Source organism: Peromyscus maniculatus, chromosome 3 (assembly GCF_049852395.1).
Source record: "Peromyscus maniculatus bairdii isolate BWxNUB_F1_BW_parent chromosome 3, HU_Pman_BW_mat_3.1, whole genome shotgun sequence".
In the NCBI taxonomy this organism is placed as follows: domain Eukaryota; kingdom Metazoa; phylum Chordata; class Mammalia; order Rodentia; family Cricetidae; genus Peromyscus; species Peromyscus maniculatus.
The window spans coordinates 104925839-104952549 of record NC_134854.1 but is presented as its reverse complement, the minus strand read 5'-3'; the positions used below and the strand labels follow the sequence as shown (position 1 = coordinate 104952549).

Here is a 26711-nt window from a genome sequence, read left to right as displayed (position 1 = left end):
CACCGGCTACTTCCCCTCCAGCGATGCCCCACTCCTGAGTACAGAGCCTCGCCCACCTCAACCAGGCCTCCTGAGAACACCTGTCCCCACGTGGGCAATGAGAGAACACCTCGAAGAGCTGGTCAGTAAACACCTGGGCTAAGCTCTCAAGTTCTAGAATGCCACCAGGCCCAGGGAGTCTCCCTCCTGGAAGTATTTCAACAGGTCTAGATCAAGACCAGAGATCCCAAGAATTCACCGCAGCAGCTCCCCTGACACTGATGTGAGTTTGGGCACAAGTTTTGTGACTTGCATTGTTTCTTACTGTTCTGCTGCCTCAGTTTCCCTGGTGTAGTGTTAATTTGAGAATGCCACGTCCAATGGAAAGACGATGGTTAATGCATCAGAAAGACTGGATCACTCCAGCTCCAGGAAATGGGAGTAGAATTGACTGAATGGGGGTCCCACGGGGCTCCCACCCTCCCACTGAGCGCCCCTTGCCCTTCCGCTCGGGGTAGCTTACTGCACATGTTTTGAGGGCACAGTCTCATCCATCACCAGGCCTTGGCCCATCCAGTTTCTCAGGCAATCCTCCTCTACCCGTTCTGAACCAGCTGGCCCAAGTCCCATCAGAACCACACAGAAAGCGGTGAAGTAGAAGATGCTTTAATCAAGGGTGAAGTCCCCAGTCAGGGCGACCTCACTCCGTCTTTAGTGGAGGGGTATCAGCCCCCGCTCCAATGCCCCCCCCAATACCCTGAGGCCCCTCAGGAAAGAGGGAGCAGCTGAACAGCAAATTAAGGAAGAGGCCAGGGGTGGATAGGCAAACCCAGATTACGGAAGCAGCAGGACCCTGACCAGACCTGGCAGAGCTGACTCAGGCGAGAGCTTTCGCCCACGGTTCAACCTCGGAGGGGCCGAGGCGGCTGCGCACTGGCCCGTGGTGCCAGGGGGCCGAGGGTCAAAGGGGACAGCAGGGAAGGCGTGCTTAGGAGATGAGGCGGCTGTGGAGCTGGTGCAGCTGCTCCTGGGTCAGCACCAGGCGGTGTCGCTGTCCCAGGCCTGCCGCACACGAGAAGGTCACTTTGCCCATGTAGACTGTGTCGTCCTGCTGCTCCTCCTTGGCCTTGTGTTGGAAACAGAAAGAGGACCTCAGGTCAGGGCTGCCTTGACTATGGGCCACTGAAGGGTCCCTGGGTACTGGCACTGGCAGCCCCTGGAAACAGAGGCTTCTGGGTTCGGACAGCACAGTGACATCTTTGAAGTTAGAACGGGAGTTGAGGCTAACGAGGTAATCTGAGTCAGGCAGGTGTCCCTTATGTGCTGGGATAGTCCAGTCTCTAAGTGCTGAGAGCACCCTGGGGTCTGTGCAGGTGAGACTTGGCCCTGCGACTCCAGAGGCCTCTTCAAGTCCCCACGGGGCACCCAGCGCGGTGCCCCCACCCTGCACCACATGCCCCCTTACCCTGAGGAAGGCTGACGAAGGGAAGGTGGCAAAGTCAGTGGGGACGGTCGCTCCCGGACGCTGAGTCACTGTCTCCTTGAGGACCTCGTCCTGGGGGGAGGGGGGGGGGAGGGGGAGCCGGGTCATTCAGGGGACCCGCGGGGAGTTCGAGACCTGCCCGGCTTCACAGAGACACCAGCTTCAGGGGACTAGCTTTCCGTCACTACACTCTGGCTCTTGTCTCTAACCCAGTCCCCGTCTAGCACCCTCCACGCTTTGCACCCCTTCTCTCTTCAAGGCCTAGCTCAGCTTCCCTGGCCTCTAAGAAACCTCCGGCAAACGCCCTGCCCTCTCCTGGTCCAGCTGGCAGAAACGGCAGCCGCGCATCCTAAAGAACCAGCACTGGTGGTTCACCAGCCTAAAGAGGATCCCACTCAGGCACTTTGGTGAGAAGTCCCCCTTCCCTCCCACCTGCTCCCCGGTGTGCCTCAGCATGGAGCAGGTCCAGAGAGACCCCACCAGTGCCTGGCTCCCCCCAGGGCGAGCCAAGAGAGCTCAGTGTGGGAAGGCGGGGTGACCGACCTTGAGCCTCTCGATGGTGTCACTCAGGGTCTTGAGCTGAACCACCTGTTCCATAAGCTGAGCCGACGGGCTCTTGGCGGCTGTGAAGAGGGAGAGATGCTGAGGATGCTGAGGATGCTGCGGTCCACCCCAGCAGCTGAACCACATGGTCACAGCACTGGTACTGGACCCACACAGCACAGGCACTTCAGAGAGAAAGCGCGAACTGGGTCTGGTGGGAAAGCCTAGAACCCCAGCTACGGGGAGACTGGATAAGAGGACAGGGGGTTCAAGGCCTGCCTGGGCAACTTACTGAGACCTTGCCTCAAAAATGAAACATAAAAAAATTTGAAAAGGGCCAGGCATGTTAGTGCACGCCTTTAATCCCAGTGCTCAGGGAGGCAGAGGCAGGTGGATCGCTGAGTTTGAGGCCAGCCTGGTCTACAGAGCGAGATCCAGGACAGCCAGGGCTGTACAGAGGAACCCTGTCTCAAAGAACAAAACAAACAAAAACTTAAAAAGTAAAAATCTGGTGCTACAGAGCATTAGTCTAGCAAGCTTGAGGCCTTGAGTTCAATCCCGGTAGAGAAGAAAGAAAGGAGAGATGGGTGGGAGTATGAAGAGGGAACATGAGTCAAAGTCAGGGAAGCAGAACTCTGAGGTCAAAGAACACTGTTAGGAAGGCCTGGGGAAAGACGGAGGCCGCAGCCATCTTCTCACAGTGGAGGGCACACACCTGGACTGGCTCGAGTGATGTCTACCACGTGGGTGTGCGTGCTCAGCTGATTCAGCGTCTCCAACAGCTGGCTGGTCTTGCGATATAGGGCCCCATCCACTAGGTCGCCACCCGGGCCCTCATGGGGTGGGAGGGAAAGCTTCGCAACGTGCAGAGGGGGCAGAGCGGCCAAGGACGCCTTCATCTGGGCTCCCTGTCACGATGTGGGAGGGAGGGCACAGAAGCCGTGGTGAGGGGTGGGAGGTAGCCTCTGCCACCCACCAATGGGCAGGCATGCCCAAGCTCCAGCCCCAGGCTCCCCACGAGTGCCGTACTTTGAGGACGCTGTTCTCATGCTGGAGCTGAGAGATGTGCAGCCTCATGGCAGAGATCTGCTGAAGCAGCAGTGGTGAGTCCTTCACCAGCCCCGGGCCTGGCAAGGCGCCCGGAGCCTGCCCAGGGGTGCCCCCTGTGAAAATCACACAGGATGTCATCAGCCCTGGCTGCAGAGGTTGAAAACTTGGCTCCTCCCTTTCCCTCCCTCCCTCCCTTCCCCACTTCTGAAGGCTCAGGGGAGAAGCCTCATGCTGTTCCCAGTCCCAGTGGCCTTGGGAAACCCCAGCAGGGGGGAGTCTCTACCTCGCTGCTGTTCTTCTGTGTGCAGGAAAGCCCGTGGGGGAGCAGAAAGAGAGAGAGGGGGTTAGACGATGTGGGGGTGCAGGGCGAAACAAAGGACTCTGGACATGACATGCACAAGGCCCTTTCCTCAACGCCAAAACCTCCTCTCTAAGAGCCTGCCTCTGCCTCGGGTGAGAGTGGAGTGAGGGCCAGCAAAGGTGGACGAGGCAGGCCCCAGTCAGTGCCCGAGAGAACGGCCGGCCGGCCCGTGAGTGCAGTGCAGGAAGCCTTGGGCGAGAGGTTCCTGCCTCCTGCTTCTCTCCAAGAGCAGCAGCATGGGGAACAGTCCAGAGGCTGCACCTCTGCACCCCGTGTGCTCACCAGCTGCGGAGCGCAGGGAGAAGACACAGGCAGAGCCCTGCCTCGCTCCCAGGCAAATGACCTTTTTTGATGGGGTTTCATTAACTTAGAAGCAGAATTTAAGAGCCGGTACTAGAACAACACAAAATGGTGAGTCTAAAGATTCTCTCCCAAAGAACACGGAGCTGTGGGTGTAAAATGTCACAAAGGTACATGGTCACTTCCCTGCATCAGGTTGTATCTATGACAAGGACTTTGATGAGGGCAGGCCCTCAGGTGAGGTGAGCAGGTAGAAAGGCCAGAGACCTTGGGGTTTAATTATGGGGCCGGGAGATTGTCCTCTGGGGGTGAAAAGGTCAAGCACAGAACTGGAGGGGAAACAGAACCAAGAGGCAGTGGCCTCTGCCTTATCCAGGGCCTGGGAAACAGCCTGGAAGACAGAGAACTCCACAGGAGGCTTGCTGACCATACTAAGAGGCTAAACAAAGGTCAGAACAGAAGCCATGAGCAACCCTGGGAGAATATGCCGTGGAGACCCACGAGGAAATGGAGCAGGCACACTGAGGGACCACCTGACACCGGCCTCAGGCAAGGCTGGATGCTCCAGCAGTGTGGCCCGGCCTGTCTTGAATATGGCTGAGATGGAAAGGCCAGACGGCAGCTCCAAAGGGACAGACAGCTTCTAGAGCCTAACTCGGTCGTTACTCTGACTTCACTGACAGACAGTCTTGCTAACACGCTGCGTTCCTCAGCAGCTCTCTAAACGTCTCTTCACAGCAAATGAAAACCTGGAGAAAGCAGGCAGAGTGAAGCTGGGCAAGCGTGTTCTTGGCTGAACACCTAGGGTAGGGGCACCTGAAGTTAAACCGAGGCCACAAGAGAGGACAGTCAGTCTCCTCTGGGCCACTGTACTCACCACCAGCAATGCCAGAGACCAGGGTAGCGATGCCTGAGGGAGGGGGGCCCCGGAGCCCCTCAATTGTGCGCTTGGACTGGCTGCTCAGCCGCTGCTTTAGTTCGGCCTTCTCTGCCTCCAGCTGGTCGATGTCAGCCTGGAGCGCATCCATTGTCTCCTCGAAGTCTCTGTGGAAGAGAACCTGGGCTCGGGCCTGTCCCTTCCTCACAGCCCCACGGGACGTTCCACCCTGACAGCAGGCCCTGAGAGGCAACCCCAGCCCCAGCCGGAGCAGTGCGGTGGAGCAGACTAGGGAGGGAAAATGGGTAGTCAGACTACAGGACAAAGGAGTCACGAGCAACAGAGGGCGGCCGACAGGACAGTGTGGAGGACCCCGGGGCCCCAGGGGTGGTGCCTGACTTCTCCTTCTTCCGCAGCAGGGTCTGGGTCTCCTCCAGCCGAGTCTGGACCTTCTCGATGCGCTCGTCTGCGTCCTTGGCAGCGCTGTCCAGCTTCTTCTCCAGGAGGCTCAGCCGCACGTTGGCCTCACTCAGCTCCTCCCCCTGGACGAGGTAACACTTGAAGTTCCCCACACCCTCCCCAGAGCCCCAGGACTGGGTCAGGCTATGGGACGTGGGGCTCCCTCCCTGATGACCCCTAGCTGCAGACCCCACTTCTTTCCTTGACTCCCACGCCACCCCGATCCCCACTGCCAGCGCCTGCTGCTGCCCAGTCCTGCCACACCTCCTGGCCTTCATCTTAATTTTTTAATTAATTAGTGTTATGTGTATGGGTGTTTTGACTACACGTATGTCTGTGTACCATGTGTGTACCTGGTGCCTGCCCTCAGAGGCCGCAAGAGGGCATTGGACCCCCTAGGACTAGAGTTAAAGGTGGTTGTGAGCCACCCCCTGGGTGCTGGGAATCAAATCAGGGTCCCCTCAAGAGCAGCCAGTGCTCTTAACCACAGTCCATCTCTCCAGCCCTCCGCACCTTAATCTTGAGTGACTTCTTTAACTCCTTGATAACTGTCTCTCGGTCTTCAAGCTTCAAACCCAGACCTTCAGCATCCGTGATCTCTGCACGCAGGGCTGCAGCCCGAAGTTCAACCGGAGGAGGCTAAGAGACAGGGTGGGTCAGAGGGTGGAGGCCGAGGAAGGGACCACTAGTGCCCTCCTTTCAGAGACATCCAGTCACAGGATGCTCCGCCCTCCAGACTCTGCAAGTTTGCGCCCCTGCAGGCCCCTGGGTCCCCAGGGCCCCACCCACCTTGCTGGGTGGCCGCTCTGCGTCGTACTCGCCCTCCTGCATGGCTGTGGCCAGCTTGTTCATGGTGCTGATGAGGATGGCACATGACTGGCGCAGGCACTCATAGGGGCTGCTGGAGGGACTCCCGTAGATCTGTGGGAGCCGAGCGCAAGCGTGAAGGAAAGGCCCGCGGCGGCCACTGCCTCCTCCAGCCCCACAGCCCAAGGTTCCAGGCCAACCTGCTCGCTGGCTTTGAAAGCCAGCTCCTCCAGCGCAGCCACAGGCAGCCCTTCATTCTCTGCCAGGGGGGCAATAAGCTGGGCGGCGGCAGCTGCCACCTCCTGCAGAACAGCCACCACCCACGTCAAGTGCTTCCTGCAGTCGAGGAGTGTGTCGGATACCTGCGCGACAAGCTAAAGTCAAGAGCCCACCTGGTCCAGCATTCCAGTTCCTCGCTTCCCGACTCAGGCCCTGACAGATCCAGAGCTTTATGTGATAGGCCCCTCCCGTTTCTGCTAAGCTTCCTTCCCTCATAACCTCAGCCCGAAACCTGTGATCCAAAGGCCAGTGCTGCTGGGATCCCAGGAGCATCTGTCCCTGGCATTCGCCTTCGGATCTTCTTGCAGAACTGGCGGATGTCACTGCATGATGTTTCCAGGTCTCGGAGAAGAAGGGCAATATCTGTTGCCTCCTGCCCACCCTACACAGAAAAAGGACCCAGGCAGAGCCCGGTCAGCACTAGGGGAGGTGGGGGGGACACAGAAAGACCCCTCCGATCTAGATGCGCCTCACCTGCAGGAAGGCACGCAGCCGGCCCACCTCCACGCCCATACAGTCCAGGGCACTCTGGGTAAACTGTGCAAAGAGAAACATGCGGTCTTAGCACCTAATGTGAGCTCTCCTGTCCCATCATCCTTTCTACGAAGTCCCGCCCTCTGATGACTGTACACACACACAGGGGTCCTCTACCGTCACTGACCTCTGACCCGACTTCCTTCCCTCATCCCTACAGCAACCTTAATCACAATCTACACATGTCACCTTGATGTGGTCAGCCAGCTGCATGGTGGAATCCTCGGGCTGTTCAGCAAGGTGGATGCTGTACAGATGCTGAGGAGGAACGACACAGAGACAGCCTTTAGCCTACAGAAGGGTGAGGGCTGAGAGACTGTCCTCTTCCCAAACTCACATCAGAGCAAATGAGAACTGGGATTGGTGGTGTGGGCCCATGATCCTAGCACTGGGGAGGCACACAGAAGCATCAGAGGTCAAGGCCAGCCTGAGCTACAGGGAGACGCTGTCCTTATAAAAAAACGACAGTGAGACAGCTAAGCAGGAAAGACACCTGCTCACAACCAGAGCTCAATCCTCAAGACCCACACGGTGGGAGGAAAGAGTTCACTTCCTCGCGCTGTCCTATGACCTCTACATGGACACTGGCATGCAGACACACATACATGCACATACACTACACACACAGATTTTTTTTTTAAATCCAGACATGATGGCGCAGACCTATTATTCCAGCATTTGGGATGGAGGCAGGAGGATCAGGAGTTCAAGGTTATCGTTGGCTACATAGCAAGTTTAAGGCCAGCCTGGGTTACATGAGACCCAGTCTCAGAAGAAAAAAAACAAAAAAACTAGGCCTACCTCCTCCAACACCAACAAACCTACCCAAACAACGATAAAAACAAAACCAGAGCAAGCTAGGTCTCGAGCAGCCCACTCCAGACATAAAACCTTGTATACCCTGGCAGGAACTCCCATTAGGTAGACGTCCCCTCCTGCCCTGCCGCTTCCCCAAGCCTGGATTCTGGCCCCAGACCTGGTAATACTTGATGGCCTTCGTGAGGGGCTCCACGTTGACAGTCTCGTCCAGCTGATCCTTGTGCAGCAGCTCGATGAGGAAATCTAAGGAGCGTTCGTGGGCACTCATCTCAGGGTAGAGGCTGCCCACCTTCTTATACACGTCCACGTTGCACTGGGAGAGGGCACTAAGGACCAGAGATGGGCTCTGTGAGGCCAAGGTCTCCAGACAGTCTCTCCGTGCCGGCCAATCCTGGACCCACGGCCCAGGGTGCAGGGGAGGATGCAGGGGAGGATGCAGGGGAGGATGCAGGGGAGGATGCAGGGGAGGGTGCGGTGTCTCTTACTGCTCATAGCGATGCAGCGTGGCCTGCAGCAGACTCAGCGAGTACACCAGGCCCGCAGCGAAGCTCAGCTGCTCCCCAGCAGCTCCTCGGAGCCCAGGCCGCTCCGAACAGTTCTCACTTAGGTCAAACTTCTCCTGGGCCTGCTTCCGGATGAGCTCTGCCTGTAGGAAGAAGATCAGGGTCCTGGAACCGGGAGAAGAGGACGAAGAACAAGACCCAGGAACCCAGGACCCAGCTAAACAACTATGTGCAGTGTGTGGATACACACGGAAGAGAAGCAGAAACAGCCCTCAGACTGGCAGGAGGTTCCCAGAGGAGCAGGGTCCCGATGCCAGCAGCTTATGAATGGCCAAGAGACTGGAGGGCAGTAGAGCCATGGGGCATAAAGCTGCTGCGCTCAAAATCTGCTCTTTAGTCCCTAGCTAACTCCTGGCTACCTCTGGCCTAAATGTTATTCCTTCAGTAACCTTCACCTTCACCTAAAACGGACCTGCAACTGCCTCACAAGAAGGCTACTTCTCTTTTCTGGACAGTTGCTCCTATCTGGAGGGGACTGCTTCCAGACCCCTCCTGTATACACTAACAAACGATGTTTGCGTACCTCATGTTAAATCACAGGAGCTGCAGGTCAACTCTGTGCACGCTCCTGTAATACACATTAAACCGCCTCTAGGATACTGATAACACCTAACACAAGCTAAGTGGTGCCGCGGCGACACTGGATTCTTCAGGAAACAATGAGAAAACAGCTGTACACTCACAAGGTTTTTCTCCGAGTATTTCTGAACTGCAGTTGGTGGACAGAATGCAGAGCCCAACGTGGCAGCTGGCTCTGGATTCACTGAGACCTCACTGCCTGAGCGTACCTCCACGACTCTGGGAGTCGTGGGCTGAGTCTGGGAGTTGTTGTGAGCTCTGGGCCAGCAGGTTCTGTTGCACGTGTGACTGACAGGCCTTACCTTGCATATGAGGCGGGGCATGAGCAGCAGCACCAGCACACAGTCGTGGTCTCCGCCTGGCCGAAGGAAGCTGTCAGGCATGAAGGCCGTCAGCAGGGACATGTGCCGGTTGGCCTGGGCCACCTCCATCTGTCTCAACTCCATCTCAATGGCCTGCAGGGTGGACAGGGAGGAGGGCTCAGCCCGAACGGAAAGCTGCAGAACCACCACGGCTTGCTTCACCTTTGTCTCTAGGGTAAGCCCAGGCCAGAATTCTTCCACAACTACCACACGAAGCACCCTGAGTCCAGAACCCACACCATGGGCTATTGCTGCCCCAGGCTGGGCTCTCTAACACCCGACTTCAGGGGGCCCACTTTTCTGACCTTGGCATGAGCCTTGGTCTCGGCAAACTTGATTTTGAAATCGAAAGTCTCGGGAGGTGGCTGCTGCTGTCTCTCCACAGACGCTTCCTGCTGGTTCGTCAGCTCCCGGTTGACATCCTGAGGGCAGACAGAGGAGCACAGTGGATCCCGGGAGCCGAGCTCGATCGTCAGGGGCAGGGGGCAGGGGCGAGGCGGGCACCTGCAGGTGTGCGGTCAACTGGCGGTACTTCTTGATGGTCTGCTGATAGTCCGCAACTGTCTCCTGGGCTGCTTCCACGCGCTTCTGGGCCTCCCGAACTCGGGCTCCTGCCATGTCCAGCTGCTCACGGAGCTCCAGCTCTGTCTCCCGCGCATTCTCCTGCAGCTCATCATTCATCTCGTTCATTGCTTCCTGGACGCCACAAAGTTGGGAGAGGGCACAGGCAGAGTCAGGATGGCAGGGCCGGAATGCTGCCCTTACCACAACCCCTGCTCAAAGGTCAAGGGTCTGATGTCAGTCTTTCTCAGAAGGTCCCTTCCAAATACTCTCCACCAGGGTCAGAAGTCAGGGACCGACTCTTCTCTTACCAAATCCCCCACGGTCTCCCGCAGTTCCCGAACTTTCTCTTCTAGATTCAGGTTCCGGTCAGTCAGCATCTCCACCATCTCCTCAGCACCCAGCGCAGCATCAACCTGTGTTAAAGGTGACGGACAGGGAGAAGTGCTGCTGTAAGGGCCTGGAGGAGGGCAGCAGAGCGCGGCCCCGAGCCCGGGCAGGGCTGTCAGACCTGCTCCTTGAGCTCGTCAATGGTGCTCTCCGCCTGGCCCAGCTCCTCCTGCAGACGCTCCCGCTGCTGCCTCACAACCTCCAGCTCCTGGTTCTTCTTCTCCATGAGCTTCTGCAGCTTCACATGCTCCTGCTTCTCTGAAGAAGAGAGATCTCGCATCCTGTGGAGAAGTGGAAGGAGCAAGGGAGGGAGCCAGAGAGAGGAGAGGGATGGCAGAAAGCACGTGTCGATCGCAAGGTAACGAGTATTTGGACACTCGAGGCAGGCGAGGGCCAGAGGGAGGCCTACCTCACCAGGGCGTCCTTTAGGCGGGCATTCTGCTCCTCGAGCTGCTTGAGCTGGTAGCTGGATGCAGCCCCGTCTGAGCCTGTGAGGGCAGCAGTGTGTTCATGCCGGTCCTCCTCCACCAGCTGGCCCCCATGGTCCTGGTCCCTTACCTTTCTCTTCGATCTCAGCCTTGAAGATCTCCAAGTCTGTGGTGAGCTCGTCCACACGTTCCTTCAGTGCCTCCACCTCCTGCTGCAGAGACTCAGCGCGCTCCTCAGCCATCTCCTTGTCCAGAGTGGCCATCTCAATGGCATCAGCTGTGTCGGCCATCTCCTCCATGTAGCGCTCCTTTGCCTCCAGCGCCTCCTTGGCTTCCTGGAGGTCGGAGGTAGGCGGAGCCGGAGCGGAGTGGGTCCCGTGCTGCCCTTTCTCCCGAGGCACCCCACACTGCAGCCTGGCCCCTCACCTCCCCGGCACCAGCTTCATCCCAAGGCCCACCTTCCGCGCCTCTTTGAGGCGCCGCTGCAGGTCTGCCTGCTGCTCCTGCATTTTGCTCTTCCATTCCTGCACCTGCTCCAGCTGGATCTTGTGCTTCTCCAGCTCTTTCAGCTTCGCCTTGTCTTCTGACCGCTTCAGACGCAGAGTCTCCAGCTTCTCCTCCAGGTCCCGCACCTGGGCCCTCAGCCCTTCCTCCTCCTGCCAAGAGGAGGCCCATGGTTTGTGCACGGTCCCTGCCCCACCCTAACAAAACTGAGCTGTAGCCAAGACAAGAATGTAGGGAAACATCTCCTGGACTGAGCATCAAGAGCCAGCGGCACAGGGACCCCTAAGAGGAAGACGTGGCACGCCACTGCGGAGTAGATATAAAGGCAGGCAGGAAAGGGCAGCTCCGCCAAGAGGGAGAGCCACACGCTAAGTCAACACTGGTGCCTTCTGATTCCAGGCCTAGGTCGTCCCCAACCCTGCCCAGGGGTCACAGGTCCCTGGGCGCCTTGAGTCCACCCTTACCTTAGAGGGAGAAGGAAGAGGGGGTGCTGCTCCAGGAGAGGTGAGGGCGGGTGTGGGGATGATGGGTGCTGCCAGCGGGGTCTGAGCTGGGGTGCTGGGCTCACTGCTGCTTAGTTCACCGGCTGACGCTGATCCAGAGGGGCCCAGGGAGCTGCCGGCCCCCGACACTCCAGTACTGGCTGGGCGAGTAGGCTGTAAGAGGACAAGGGCAGGCCACAGAGGGAAGAGAGCATGGGATGCAGAAGAAGAGGCAGAGCAAGGGATGGAGCAGAGGAGACAGAAGACACCGCGGAGAAGAAAACACAATGAGACCACAGATGCGGAGGGACAGACAGTGAGAGTCCAAAGGCACAGGACAAAGGACAGTAGAGAAAAGGAGGGAAGGATGGGGGACAGAAGATTGTAAGTTCCTCCCTTGGCAGTGTGTCCACACTCTCCTCGCTCTGCCATTAACCTTCAGAGCAGGATCTTACTCCCCAGAACTCCCCTCTGGACCCCACACGTGATCATTTTAGCAACTTCTTAATACTCCCATTCCCATCCTTGTGCTGGGCCCATGTCCAACTCCCCCAGCAGAGAAAAAGTGCCTCAATGTCATTCCCAGAAGCCAAGAACAGATTAGAGATTGTTCTCAATTGTCACATTCTCAGAGGGCTGGAACATAAATGTGGTGTCAAGCCTGCTGCCCTGGTAAGCGCTACTTAGTCTGGGAGTCGAGCTGAGTATCACTCCTTTGGTCTATGACAAGGTATCCTAGAGGCTACTGGGCTGAGTTGGGAACTGTAGACAGACCACCCTGGAAACAAGGCAAGTAGAGTGTACCCCTGTACTTGCTCCCCAGGACAAAGCTCTAGCTAAGTAACAGTATCCAGGCCCCTGTGCCCTGGAGTGGGGAGCTGGTTAGCTTCCAGGAAGTCACAAACCCAGGGGTAGACAGTGCCGCTCTGGCAACGCTGAACCCCAAAGTTCCCCTGGTGAGCAGACATGTAGAACCACAGATACCCACCAACACTCCCAGCCCGAGGCCTTCAGATACTCACCCCTCACTCAGATACCGTGCATGTCAAGAGCCTCACCTCTTCTAACCTCACTTTAAAGATGCTCAAAGCCTGTCTTGATCGGCTGTATCCCCTCTTACTGCTCTTCCCTACTTAACCTACTGGCTAAGGTGGCCTCCTAAGGATTAGAAGCTGCCAGGGCTGGAAGGTGGCTCAGCAGTTGAAAGAGTTCTGGCTGCTCTCCCAGAGGACCCAGGTTTGATTCCCAGCCCTCACATGACAACTCCCAGCAGATCTGACACCCTCTCTGAGGGCACACATATGGTACACATACATACATACATACATACATACATACATACATACATGCAGGCAACATTCATACACATAAAATAAAAATAAACCTTAAAAAAAAAAGACGAGAAATCCTTTCCCCAGGAGGGTCCAGTTACCAGCCTCGAGCCGCAAAGAGAACACTTCGTACACTGTAGCCAACATTTACTTGCTAGCATGCATGGCCACATACATGCACATGCCTGAAACGAGTGTGCACTCAGCAGTGGCTTACGGAGACCTGCTTGTTCTCACCTTGGGCCGTCGAGTTGTGGTCTGGACAGGCAACAGGAGCCAGAAGAGAAGGAGTCAGGAAAGAGAGGGCCACGGCAGGAGGATAGAGGTAGCAATGAGAGCAGCAGCAGCAACAGACAGGGCAGCCCCCCATCCCACTGCCTCCCTCAGGAGCACCCCACCTACCCCAGGAACTCCCAGCCCCCGCTGCCCTGTCCTGCACTCATTTTAACCAACCCCTGCAGGCCTCACCCCTTCAGATACCCTGAAGATCCCAGAAGTCCTGCCCCTAGGCTGAGCCACAGCAGAGCACAGGCAGCAGCTGGCAGGAAGGTCTCCAGAGACTGTCCTTCTGTGAGGGATCTCCCACTCCAGCCTAGAGGCCCCGCCCAGACACCACTCCCAAGGACTGTCCCAAATCAGCCTCTTCCATCATGTGCTAGACTCTAGAGCGGACACCCTAGGACCCGGCCCATGATACACTCAGAAACAGGAACTCAGATCCCTAAGGCAGAACAAGGCTATCTCGTGTGTGTGTGTGTGTGTGTGTGTGTGTGTGTGTGTGTGTGTGTGTGTGTCCCCGCCCCTCAGGTCCAAGTCTTGCAGCAGGCCCCATCCCTAAGGCAGAGGGCTCAGGTGTCAGGACTCCAAATACTGCATCAGTAAAAGCCCACAGCTCAGCAAAGTAACCCTCCCAGCTGGAGGAGAGCGGGGAGGGGGGGGGCACAGAGCACTCAGGATCCATCTTCCAAAAGCAACCCAGGAGGCCTTTGGGGTATTTCAGAGTGGCAAAGGGGCCATTAGCCCCAACTCCCAGAGGCTTGCTGACTGTGCCTCAGGGCTCTCGCAGAGACAAGATTCAGCTTGAGCTCTGTTTTCAGCAGACACTACGTCCAAGAAGACCAATGTCCACCCTCTAGTCAGGACTGGTTCACCACAGCTGTGGGTCCTGTCCTACCCTGATTAACTCCCTAGCACAGACTCTGGGGAGGCGGATGCTGGGAGAACGGGCCAAGGCTGGTAAGTAGGCCTGCTTCAACACTGATACACCTAGCCTGCTGCTGCCTCAGGCTGGACCCCAGGAAACCCTCCCAAGTGTGCCTGCAGCAGAGACTGCCTGAAGCCCAAGCCTGTGGGACCACTGGTATAAGGCCTGGAAGACTCAATCTGGGCCCAAAGCAAGTAGATCAAGAAAGAGATGTCCAGGGGTGGGGCACAGTAGTGACACACACCTCTCCCGCCCCCCCCCTTCATCCTTCCCCTCCTCCCCCAGCCAGGTAGACTGATGAAGTCAATCAGCCCCCACCCCCACCCCAGCAGCCTGCTTCCATCGCCCTGGCAACCCGGCAGCAGGACCAGAGCAAGCAAGAGTACCTTTCGGGCTGTCGGTGCCTGTCTCATCATTGCAGAAAACCACAGAAAGCAAGGAAGAGGAAAGAGAGGGATGGACGGAGGAGGACAGACAAACCAGGGAGGAAAGACAGACGACGGGAGGGAGGGAAAGGCGGCGGAGACAGGAGATTAGTGCATCAAATCCCAACAATGCAGCCTCAGCTTCGGGGCCGCAAAAGGCTGCTGTGGCGACACGGAGGCCCTGGCAGGTGCGCAGCAAGACAGCAGACGACCGCGAGCTCCGGCGGGCTCCGGCAGGCTCCGGAGCCTTGCTTGGCCCAGGTCGCCAGCTTAAGCTGATGGCAGCCTCAGTGGCCGCAGCAGCAGCAGCTCCACCTGACGTCATGCACCCACCCTCCTCAGCTCCATGGGGGTGGAGCTACCAGTCCTAGGTCACCTAGCAACCACCCAGAACCCGTGGCTCCTCCTCCTCCTCCGGATGGAACTAAATCCTGCGCAAAGCTGACCTTCCTCCCCATCAAACACAAGGTCCTAGCTCCGCCCTCTTCTTCCTTTCCACCTCCAAGACTTTGCTTCAAAAAGCTGGGCCAGGGGACATTGCAGAAATGGTACCTTATGGAGCCAGGGAATTTGTGGACAGGAACAGAGGGCCTGTCGGCTCCATTAACTTCTCATAATTAATTCTGGCCCCTGACAACCTCATCCCGTCCACTTCTCTTACACAAACGTCTCTTATCAGGAACACATAGTCAGAGCAGCCCTCCAGCACCCAGCTCCAGCTCTGCAGGGTACACAGTGATTAGGAGTCCTGGGACATGCCACTGGCAGCAGCAACAGCTCTAATAACAGTGTTGGGCTCTTCTCTCACCTCTCCAAGCTATCCAGAGATGAAAGCCTGTGTCTAAAGCTTTCTAGAAAGGGAAGGTATTTTTAGAAACACCCATGTTCTGTCCTGCCTCCCTCTCAAAACACCGGTTTTGGGAGCTAATGGTTCAGAGGTTAAAGAGCCTTGGCTGCTCTTACAGAGGACTCAGTTTGAATTCCAAGCACTCACTTGGTGGCTCACAACAATCTGCAACTCCAGTCCCAGAGGCATCCATCACCCTTTTCTGGACTCCGCAGGCACTGCTCAGAGATGGTGTACTAACATACACGAAGCACAACACCCATACACATAAACACACATTCACTGGTTCTTGATCCGGATCTAGCTCCCTGTTCTGTGTGGGATGCCAGGGGCAACTCTGGCTAAATGATCTGCTTTAACTGAACCAGCTGGGTGTAAGACTGGAGAGAGCAGGGGCACCCAGCAGCTGACAGTTTTTAGCATAGGCAGTTGAGGCCGTGACATCACTTTTCACCAGGACACAGGCACTGCTCACTACCAGGGTCACGTCAGCCTGCAGCCACAACTCTTCCAGTCTCACACTGCAGCAGCTTCATGCTCTTCTCTCTTCAGGGACTGGGTGTGAAACTGGAGCACCAACCACAGGACAGAAATCAAGGGATGAAGCAAGACCCATTGCATCTGGAATGTGCCCAGCATTCTTTACAGCATTATCTGCCTTAGAATCCTATTCCTACCAGGAGCCAGGATCAAAAACAAGTACCACAGTGAGACTCCCAAGTTTTTTCGAGGCCCACCAGGAGTTGAAAAGGTGCTCTCTTCCCCTTCCCACCGTCCCAATCCAGAAGCTTCCCGTACAACATCAGAGAGGCCTGAGGCAGCCTGGCGCCAAGGAGCTCACAGTACTGCACACATGGCTCAGACAGGCACATGCAGGGCAGAAAGAACTCGGGCAGAGGCCCAAGGCAAGGGCTGGTGCGAGGAAGTGGTCATGGCAGCAAACGAAACGTTTAAAAGTCCATGGAGAGGAGCTGGGCATGGTGGTGTCCACATGGAATCCCAGCACTAGAGAGGCTGAGGCAGGGGGACTGCCACAAGTTCTAGGCTAGCCTGGTCTACGTAGTGAGTTCCAGACTAGTATGAGCTACGAAATGAGACCCTCTCAAAAGACCTAAAGAAAAGTCTGTGGAGGGGGGGGGGTGGTCAAGACCCTTGGGTGGGGTGGGGGCCCAGACACATACTAGATGAGGGGTCAGTGAAAGGCACTGGCAGAGCAAGGCAGGCACTGTGGCAGCACTGATTCAAAGTCAGACAGACAGACTGCTCCTCAGTGGTCTGACCCCTCCTCCTTGCATACCAGTCTACATCTGGTGCTCTCCCCAGCTCCTCCAATATGCCCGGCCACCCCCAAGCCTGGCTAAGTCAGAACTCACTGGACCCAGCCACTGTGCTTCGCCACCGGGCACCTGGAGTCTCTACCTGGGGGTCTAGAGCAGGGGAACTGTCTCTAGTGAGTGCGGCCTTGGCCTGGTCCCCGAACCTGATGTCCTTGTTCTCTTCAAAGGCACTTCGGAGGACAAGCTGCCACTTCCTCTAGCCATCCCAGCCCCATGGTTACACACATGCATGCAGCTGGGGTGGGGGAGCATGCAGGAGAGCAGGACGGACTCACAGCCCACCCCCCCACCCAGACACAAACAGGAAACACACCACCTTCTTAGGCTTCAGTCCCCGCTGCGTGAGGGGTAGGAAAGGGCAGAGTTAGAGAACAGACTGCTGGCCAGACATCCTGTGCACGCTGTTAATACCAACTGAGGTGAACACAGGCAAGGGCTGAGGAAGTCGGGCAAGCTTCAGGCCCTGGGCAAAGAAGGGGCCCTCAAGGGCCAGCTTCTAGGATGTTTACCCCGGCTCAGAGAGGCCAGAGGGCTACTCCCAAGCCTCTGCAGAGGAGAGGCAGAGGGAGCTGGAAAGGGCCCTCTGTCTGTATCTTATAACACTTGTGAGCAGAAGAGTTCCTTCTCCTGCTACACTCCAGCCTACCCTGCCCATAACCCCTCAGGTCTTGGCATCTTTGGAGACCAGAAGGTAGGAAGCTGGCTACACTCCTGGGTTAGGCCTGTCCTTCCCATCTCCCTCAGCTCAATCCCAGTTGACCCTAACACTTTTTCCTGCCACCTTTCTTCTAGTCCTGATGTGGCAACTCATACCCAGAAAATGTCCTTCTTGGGGAGGTTAGGCAGCTAGTTCAGTTCCGACCCATCTACCGCTCTGACCGGCCTAGCCCTGGGTCTTCCCCCTCCCATCCCCAAACCACTCACCAGTTTGCTGGTCTTTGCAGCTGCATCTGCTCCCTCTGTAGAAAGCAAACAGCAACAAAGTACATTTACACACAGGGCGAGGGGGAAAGCTCCCCTCAGTGGGGTGGGAGGACAAATGGGGAGCACAGAGCTGACGCCCTGTTGGTAGCAGATGGGCGGAGGAACACTTGGATATGAAGCTGCGGCTTCGGTGTGTAGCTAGTACCTCTCTTGAGGACCTTTGAAGCAGAAGAGTCGGGAGTCTCTGGTGAAGTAGTATCTGCTCCATCTTCAAATACTTGGATCTGAAGCCAAAGAATAGATTCTGCAGTCAGATCAAGAAAGCCTGTACTATGGGTCCCTTCTGAGCTCCCAAGCGAGCCCAAGTGCGGGGTGACTTCCCTTTCGCCCATCCATAGCCTGTGTCCCACCCAGGAAAATGGAGCACCTACACACTAGTGGCACAAGCAACAGATGTATGTACACACACACACACACACACACACACACACACACACACACACACACACGGTGAGTTACCTGGGATTGGCGTACGAAGATGCCATGGCCTTCATCACATGTGAAATACTTCCTTCCCTGGACAGTGCCATCGTTCTTGCCTTTTGCTTCATCCAGGATCACGCCCACCCATTTGCCAGTGGCAAAGAGTGTGGCTCCAACATAGGCCACAGTGCCACGGTGGCCTTTTCCGATCACTTCTACACGGGAGCCCACCCGCAGGGGCCGGGCACCTGCTTCCGCACTCATCCTGCTGGCACTCGGCGTCTGAAAAAAGACATTATAGACATACACAGTCAGGGGCTGGGGACACCATCCTGGGCTGAGAGAACACCACAAGTCATCTCCTTAAACTCCATGCTTTGCAGTGGGCTACAAGAATCCACTATAGAGATTCAGGCCGGGAGAGACAGGACAAGGCAGTTTCTGTAGACGGTGGACAGAGCCACGTGGCCGGAGAGAAGAGAAAAAGGCAGAGATTCTGTAGATGGTAAGGCAGATTTTTTTTTTTTTTTTTTTTTTTTTTTTGGTTTTTCAAGACAAGGTTTCTCAGTGTAGTTTTGGTGTCTCTTCTGGATCTCGCTCTGTAGCCCAGGCTGGCCTCGAACTCACAGAGATCCACCTGGCTCTGCCTCCCAAGTGCTGGGATTAAAGGTGTGCGCCATCACCGCCCGGCAAGGCAGATCTTTTGTAGCGTTGTCTCAGAGCCAGGAGTAAGGAGCAAGGAAAGAAAGATGAAGGACGAAGGAAAGGGGGAGAAGATGAGATCGAAAGCATGGGAGCTGAGTTATTACCAGGGCTATGAGGACAGAAAAAGAAGGGACAGAGAGGAACTGAGTGTCAGGATGGAACTGAAGCTGTAGACAGAATTCTGTCTTAGAGAAATAAAGTTCATGGACATAAGAGCATGGTGTATATAGATTCCTTTCCCTCAGATAACCCCACACTGGATGTAGCGTCTTCCCCAGGACCCTGGGAGGGATTTTCTTAGGGCAGGTCCTTGGGAAAATTCTAATAATTCTTAGGGTGAAGCAAGTCCACAAATTGCCCTTTGAAAAACATCAGTGACATGTCCAAAATTTCCCCAAAGTCAGGTATAGTGGCTTACACCTAGGATCTCAACACCCAGGAGGCTGAGGCCAACCTGGGCTATATATAATAAATTAAAGGCCAGCCTGGGCTACATAATGAGACCTTGTTTCAAGAAAAACAGCTTGTTTTGATGGCTCACACATGTAATCCCAGCACTTGAGAAGCTCAGAAAGGATTGCCATGAGCTGGGGCTAGCCTAAACTACATGGTTGAGTTCCAGTTCAACCTAGTCTAAAGTGAGACGAACCTCAAGAGAAAAAAATGTCACAACAATGAACAGTAATAACAATCTTTAAAAATAAAAATGAATTTAAAAGATATTCCAAAATCCTCTAGAATCTCCTTGAATTCTTAAGAATTTAAATTGTATAACAAATCAAGATTCCTTGGTAGATCTTTGAACGGCACCATATGGCTGCTGCTTGGGTGTACTGCCCCCAGGCAGAGGAAGCAAGAACAAGCAAACAGCTCTATTCAGACCAGGTTCCCCACAACCCTGTCTCAGGAACCAGAGCTGAGAAAGTTGTGGCTCAGTGGTGGCCCTCTCCACTGTCCTGTCTTCCTTGGGATTCAAATGCCCTTCTCTGGGTTCTCCACCCCACTCCATTAATTTTCTTCTACTTCTGTGTGTGTGTGTGTGTATGCTCGCGCACGCGTGCGTGGATGCACACTTTAAAATGTTTGTTATTGTTCTTTTGAGACAGAATGTCGGTATTACCCTAGGCTGGTCTGGAACTTACAATCCTCCTGCCTCAGCCTCCTGAATGCTGGGATCACAGCCATAGACCAACACATCCAACTAGCCTTCTTCTTTTCAGGCACAGAACTGAACCTTTTTCCAGGCCCTCAAGTCACCATCACTCCTTCCGGATACGACTCCTATCACTCCATCCACATGTCCACCGTGACATTCCTGGATGGGTGTCTCCACCTAGTCACCATCCACTCCCTCCTCCTGGTCCTTGTCCTGCTCTACCTCCCTCAGGCTCTGGAGATCCTTCCCCAGTTCATGCCGTCACAAGAAGAAAACACAGGCCAAATCAACAAAGTTCCTCAAATTAGCCCCTCCCTGTCTGCAGACCCTGCTCCATCGTCGTTCCGAGGACAGGTAAGGGGACACACAAAAACCCGTCCTTGGGAACCTGCCTGCTTCTCACATATCCGTGATGAGAGAACACATGAAATTAGGTCCCAAATCAGACCAGGATTCGGAAGAAAATCACACCTAAGCCATTTTTAGCAATAGCTGTTCCATGAGCCAGAGAGCTTGCAGCAAACAAATAAGGCAAGGAAATGTGACCCCATGGGTCTAAAGAATCCAGGGGGTTCTTCTTGATACCCCCACATACTCAGCACGGCTGGCTTCAGAAAGGAGCCCTGCCAGAGCCAGGGAAGTCAAAACACCTCCCAGCCTGTCACTCGCTAACTCCCTTCCTCAAAAAGCCCAGCCAGTAAGCTGGGGACACAGCTCCTAGGGGTGTGGGGACCTCAGATCATACCTGGGACAATGTGGATGCTATGGGCTTAACAATAAAGGAAACATCAGTGACATCAAGGCTGGACACAAACTCGGGAAAGACCCTCCCACACCTCCCAACACACCTCTCAGAACCAGGAGGCTGTCTCAGTGGACGCAAATCTAATCTCAGGCAGAAGAGAGCAGGGACAGAGAGCAGAGCATCTATATGGACAGGGCCTCATGCAAGGCCTTCTGACCCACAGCCCAGTCAGAGACACTGGACCCCTCACAAACCCCTAGCCTCAAGACCAGCTGGAATCAGAGGTCAAGCCTAGGGGGCCCCAGTTAGGGTCCAACTCAGGGGAGGGGGGGGCTGTCCAGCCTCCTAGTACCAGAGCTCCAAAGGCTCCTTGGAAGTCCAGTGTGTGAGTGCCTCAGCTGAGGGCCAGCCTGTCTCCCCAGCCCCCACACAAGTGATGTCCACAGGCGCCCAGGCCTGCTCTAGCAGCCCTCCCAGGGCCATCCCACGTTGATTGAGGCCACTTACCCGATTGTACGCGTGCCTCTTGCTCTGGGCCATGTTGTTCACCCGGACTCTACCCCCTCCCCCAGCTAGCCAAAGACAGAGAAAAGGCAAAAACCTAGGCAGGAGGGGTCAGGGAGATGGGCCTGCATGGACCGGCTCAGAAGCCGTCAGGCACGGCCCTCCCTCCATCCGTGGGCCTCCCTCGGCAGGGGTGGGGGCAATGATGGGGCTGAGGACTAAGTCCCTTCCACTGCCCAAGGAAGGATTCCTGAGCCCACAGACACTGAACCCCGCTTGCCAGCTGATGAGTCTCACTCTGCGCTAGTGCTGCTCCAGACTGTCAGGAAACATGCTGGCCTCTGGGTCCTAGTGCTCCCCGGCTTCACCTGGGCCAGATAAGACCGGCTAGTACCCAAGGATGGGCCCACCCACAAATCCTCAGCACTGGAGCCCACTGCTCCAGCAGTCCTGACACTTCTTCCTCACCTGTACCCCCCATCACTGCCCTCACCCCAGAAGGTGAAGCCTCAGCTGGTCCCCAAGCATCAAATGCTACTTCAAAGTGATCAGCTGCCTACAGCCTTCACATGAACAACCCCACTACCACCACCACCACACACTTTCCCCTGCTTTTCTGTGTTACCCTCCCCAAAAATATCTGGACTTAGGTCCAAATCCACATGATTAGGGCCTGGAATTCAGTCTCCCACGGGGCCAGGTAAACAGCAAAGGGGGGCAGAAATGGAGGCGTGCTCGCACAGAGAAAGCTGGTCAAGAACAGCTCCACACTCCACAATGGCAAAGGTCCCCACAGTCGCTCTCCTCGGCTTCTTGTGTCAGGCCAGCTTCTGAACCCCAAGATATCACATTCAAATGGATTGCTAACAGCAGTTTTCAAAAGCCAAGAGCCTCACTGTCCCCTTGGGCCCCAGCCACTCTACCTCTGTCCCTCTCTCTTGTCTCCTTGGCCTTGTCCCCTAACACCAGACCCAACAAGCTGATTTACTTGATTGATTGATTGATTGGTGTTTTTTTTTTTTTTTTTTGGAGACAGATTTTCTTTGTGTAGCCACCTGCCTGTCTCCTGAGGGGTTAAAGGCATGTGCCACCACTGCCAGGCTAAGCTAATTTTTTTTTTTATAGTTGTATATGTCACAAAATACCTTAGCAATGTTATATTACCATCATAATTTAAAAACAAATGCTGTTAATTTAAAGAAACTACTCATTCTAGTGAGGTCTCCACATATTACCTCATTTATTCTTACTTGCCAATGACTAGGATCAGCAGGCCAGGGTCCTTACCCTGTAAGCAAAGTTAGCATTGGGTCTGACCACTGAGTCCCCTGGCTGTAATGTGGATCTAGATCCTGACATACTTGTCTTCCTTCACCAACAAAACTGCAATTTCTGACACTCTGCCCACTACCCCAACAGCAGAACAAGGTCACAAACAGTTCTCAAGAAGGTGATTGAGTATGTGTGAAAACACCATACTGAAAACCATCACATGCTACCTTGCAGTTCTAATGAATACATTCTCTGCATCTTCACTTCTGCCCAGAACCAGCGACATCCCTCCCTGTGTCCCGCAGTCTCCAGATTGCCCTCCTCTTCTTATTCCCCACGACACAGGAGGGCAGAGCCATTCTGGCCCAGGCAACCATACAAAACCCATTCAGAGTATCTGCAGTCTACAGAACACATTTCAAAACATCACTGAGTGCTCGGCAGACAGCTCAGTGGGTAGGACAGAAATTGGGGCTGGAGAGATGTCTCAGTAATTAAGACCCCTGGCTGCTCTTGCAGAGAACCTAGGTTCATCCCAGCACCCACAAAGAGGCCACAGAGGCTCCCAACTGTCTTTAGTTCCACTCCTAGAGAATCTAATGCCTTTTTCTGACCTCCAAGGGCATGGTACACACATGGTGCAGCCACATATGCAGAAAAACACTCATACACATAAAATAAAACTTGTAAAAAATAATAAATATTTAGGACAGGGGTTGGCAAGACGGCTCAGTGGTTAAAGGAGTTTTCTCTTCTGGATGAGGACCTGGGTTTGGTTCCCAGCACCTATGCTGTGCTGCTCCCAACCACCTGTAACTCCAGCTCAAGATGAGATAGACAGATGCCTCTGCCTCTGCAGGAACCTGCACTTACGTACGTACACACACACACACACACACACACACACACACACACACACACACACTTTAAAATGAAATAAATCCTTTTTAAAATAAAAGTAAGCATAGAGAGGTGGTTCAGCTGTTAAGAGCATGTCCAGTTCTTGCAGAGGACCTGGATTTGGTTCCCAGCACCCACATCAGGTAGCTCTGGGGAGTTTGACTCCTCTGACCCCCCCATGCATACATGTGCACATGCCCACACACAGGCACACACCCACACACATAATGAAGAATAAAATTAATCTCTAAATTTGCCAATGAATATGTCTATACATATTTTATTTATATATGTCTGTGTATATAAATAAATAATAAATCTTTTTACTTCTTGGGAGCTGTTTATTCTACCAAATGGGAGTACGGGACACAGCTCCCCTAGTATCGCAAGACTCAAATAAGAGAAAACATGGTAAGGAGTACTAAGACTATAGAATTCCAAAGAAGTACTACTCAGCAGGATACTAGGTATATATAAATCTTCAAATGTATAGACAATAAATATTATACAAAATTAGGCAGGAGAAAGGTGGACTGGGGAAAAAATTATCTGACTGTGCCTTGAATTGTGGAGCTTTTATGTTTGGTTTGGGGCCACACAGAAGCCCTGTAAGTTATAAACACAGAATAGACAAAGACATAAAGTACCCACTTGGGGTCTTCTGTCAAACTACAAAGCCTTCTGCGGGGAAGTCCACAACTTCTCTTTATGATGCAACTGCCCTCCGTGCAGAAAGGCAAGTACTTATTGAATAAATAAACACACTGAGATGCACTAGGAAGTAAGGAGGACAGGCAGGGACAGGTGAGCGAATCCAGTGACAGCGGGAAGTCAGTCTCATTCCTGAGCTGTGGAGTGGCATAGTGATACTGCTTGAGGAAGATCAAACATGCAGGATAGAGCAGTAGACACGGGCAAGCTGCAGGGCAGGGTTACAAAGAAGAGCATGCTGCAGTGGTGAGCATGGGGTGAGAAGGGAAAGGGAGACAGACAGACAGACAGATGGGATGCTAGGAAAGACAGCAGACTGGCATGAGCCCCACACAGCCCAGGACACAGCTCTGTTCTCATGTTTCCTCACCTGCATGACTCTGGGCAAGATGTTTAACTTACTGAGCCACAGTAACTCAATCCACACACACAAAGGCATTCTCTATTTCGTATGGATGTTACAAAGAGTAAGGAAAACAAGCCAGGAACTGGGGAGCAAGACATACTAGCACTTGGAGTACACAGAGAGACTATCTCATAACATCAACACCCCCCCCCCCAAGAAGTGTTAGGATTTAAGCAAAGGATCTGTTACAATGCCTGCCACAGACTGTGCTCTGTCAGATGTAGGTGCCTTCGTGGTTACTGTATCCACCCAATGATGACCTGCTCACAACAGGAACTTTAAGGTTGCAATAAATGAAGAGGTGAATGGATGCAAAAATTAGCAAATGAGGGGCTAGAGAGGTGGCTCAGCGGCTAAGAGTGTTTGCTGCTGTTACAGAGGACCCAAGTTGGTTCCCAGCACCCACCCTGTAAGCATCACAACCACCTGTGACTCCAGCTCCAGATCTGACTCTCCCAACTGTCCTCCACAGGTATCCCTACACACATGTACTTATAAACACACACACAAATAGTAAATATTTATAAAATAACACACAAAATGCAATCAGCAAATGAATAAATAAACTGGGAGGCTTTTAGGTGTGAATAGCAGAATGAGGACTGAGGGCCGGGAGGTGGTTCAGTGCGTGAAGCACTTGCCGAGTAAGCTTGAGAACACGCATCTGTAGTCCCACCCTACGGAGATCTGGGGGGAAGGAATCCTCAAGAGACCCTGTCTCCAACAAGGTGTGAGGCCAGGACCAACAGCAGAGGTCTTCCTCTGATCTCCACAAGCATGCTGTGGCAGGTGTGTACCTACATCGGTACACACGACCACACATACACACACACTGTGTACACACAGAGCATTTTGTTTTGTTTTCGTTGTTGTTGTTGTTTTTCGAGACAGGGTTTCTTTGTGTAACAGCCCCGGCTGACCCGGAACTCACTCTGTAGACCAGGCTGGCCTTGAACTCACAGAGATCCACCTGCCTCTTCCTCCTGAGTGCTGGAATTAAAGGCGTGTGCCACCACCACCCAGCCACAAAAGCATTTTTTTTTAAAGATTTATTTATTTATTATGTATACAGAAGAGGGCACCAGATCTCATTACAGATGGTTGTGAGCCACCATGTGGTTGCTGGGACTTGAACTCAGGACCTCTGGAGGAGCAGTTAGTGCTCTTAACCTCTGAGCCATCTCTCCAGCCCCCACAAAAGCATTTTTTAAAAACAGAAAAAAGAAAGGGGATCAAAACAGAATGGGGAAGGCTGGGCGGTGGTGGTGCACATCTTTAATCCCAGCACTCGGGAGACAGAGGCAGGTAGATCTCTGTGAGTTTGAGGCCAGCCTGGGTTACGGAGTGAGTTTCAGGATAGGTTCCAAAAGCTACACAGAGAAACCCTGCGTCAGAAAAACAAAAACAAAAACAAACAAACAAAAAAAAAACAGAATGGGGAAAGGGAAACTGGGCATGTTCTTAGGGCCTTTCTGGAGCAAATGCAACTGTGCACACTAAAATGTGTTTCATCGCCTGCTTCCAATGTGAACCCGTGAGATGGGTGCTTCCCAGTAGTTAAGGACTAAGGAGAGTGGAAAGAGGGGACAGGAGGCGTGCGTGCGTGCGTGCGTGCGTGAGTGCGCGCGTGCGCGTGCGTGTTTTGCTGCAAACTTAACTGCCAGCCTGTGTGTTAAACAAGCACTGTACATTCTTAGCCCTTTTTCTTTCAAACCTTTCACTCCTTTATGTGCACGTTTACAGGAATACAGAGGCCAGAGGGCAGTATCGGGTTTCTTTTACTCTCAACCTTCATTTTGAGACGGGTCTCTCACTGAACCTGAAGTTGCTGATTCAGCTAGACTGACTGGCCAGCCAGCCCTGAGATCGTCCTGTCTCCACCTTCCCAGAGCTGCGATTACAGGTGCACACTCGTGTGTCTGGCTTTTTCACATGGGTACTGGGGATCAAACAGGTTGTCATTCTTGCGTGACAGCAGTTTACCAACAGAACCAACAGGCTCCATACTTTCCATTGACAGACTCTCAAAAAATTGCCCAAGCAGGCCTTGGGCTGATAATCTTCCTACCTCTATCTCTCAGGTAGCTAGTACTACAAACCTGAGCCAGTGGGCCAGTTTTTCGATGTTATTCCTTATAGCCTTATGTAAATGGACTAGTTACTCCAAAATAGAATATTTTGGCAGAGCGGAGGATGCAGGTTCACTAGAACACTTGCCTAGCATGTGACAACAGGTCCCATGCCCAATACTGAGAACAAAAGCTTACAATATTGCCAACAAAACAAAAAGAGGGGTTGGGGAAATGGCTCAGCACTCACAGTGCTCGGGATGTAAGCATGAGTAACTGAGCGCAGATCCTGGAACCCACTAAAAGCTGGGCGTGGTCGTGCACATCTACAA

General features: G+C 54.1%; 1 protein-coding gene across 15 annotated transcripts in view; it reads right to left on the bottom strand.

Moving 5' to 3' along the window:
- Positions 1-629: 629 nt before the first annotated feature.
- Positions 630-26711, bottom strand: part of Dctn1 (dynactin subunit 1) — a 32890-nt gene continuing 6808 nt past the window's right edge. The window contains exons 1-32 of one of the 15 annotated variants that reach the window (XM_015987803.3): positions 21025-21387; positions 17948-18193; positions 17634-17712; positions 17429-17463; positions 16821-16841; positions 14282-14299; positions 12929-12949; positions 11343-11534; positions 10833-11030; positions 10505-10709; positions 10356-10434; positions 10068-10227; positions 9868-9972; positions 9500-9691; positions 9301-9417; positions 8936-9088; positions 7977-8137; positions 7649-7817; positions 6862-6930; positions 6613-6675; positions 6371-6520; positions 6060-6221; positions 5842-5973; positions 5566-5691; positions 4993-5135; positions 4594-4760; positions 3339-3353; positions 3035-3168; positions 2721-2913; positions 2006-2085; positions 1445-1534; positions 630-1105 (exon numbers count right to left, since the gene is read on the bottom strand). In XM_015987803.3, coding sequence (XP_015843289.1) covers positions 968-1105; positions 1445-1534; positions 2006-2085; positions 2721-2913; positions 3035-3168; positions 3339-3353; positions 4594-4760; positions 4993-5135; positions 5566-5691; positions 5842-5973; positions 6060-6221; positions 6371-6520; positions 6613-6675; positions 6862-6930; positions 7649-7817; positions 7977-8137; positions 8936-9088; positions 9301-9417; positions 9500-9691; positions 9868-9972; positions 10068-10227; positions 10356-10434; positions 10505-10709; positions 10833-11030; positions 11343-11534; positions 12929-12949; positions 14282-14299; positions 16821-16841; positions 17429-17463; positions 17634-17712; positions 17948-18193; positions 21025-21057 — 3846 coding nt within the window. In that variant the 5' untranslated portion in view covers positions 21058-21387 and the 3' untranslated portion in view covers positions 630-967. Of the gene's footprint in view, positions 1106-1444; positions 1535-2005; positions 2086-2720; positions 2914-3034; positions 3169-3338; positions 3354-4593; positions 4761-4992; positions 5136-5565; positions 5692-5841; positions 5974-6059; positions 6222-6370; positions 6521-6612; positions 6676-6861; positions 6931-7648; positions 7818-7976; positions 8138-8935; positions 9089-9300; positions 9418-9499; positions 9692-9867; positions 9973-10067; positions 10228-10355; positions 10435-10504; positions 10710-10832; positions 11031-11342; positions 11535-12928; positions 12950-14281; positions 14300-16817; positions 16842-17428; positions 17464-17633; positions 17713-17947; positions 18194-21024; positions 21388-26711 lie in introns of those variants that run through there. The other 14 variants (XM_015987801.3, XM_042273516.2, XM_076567001.1 and 11 more) reach the window with 14 other exon arrangements.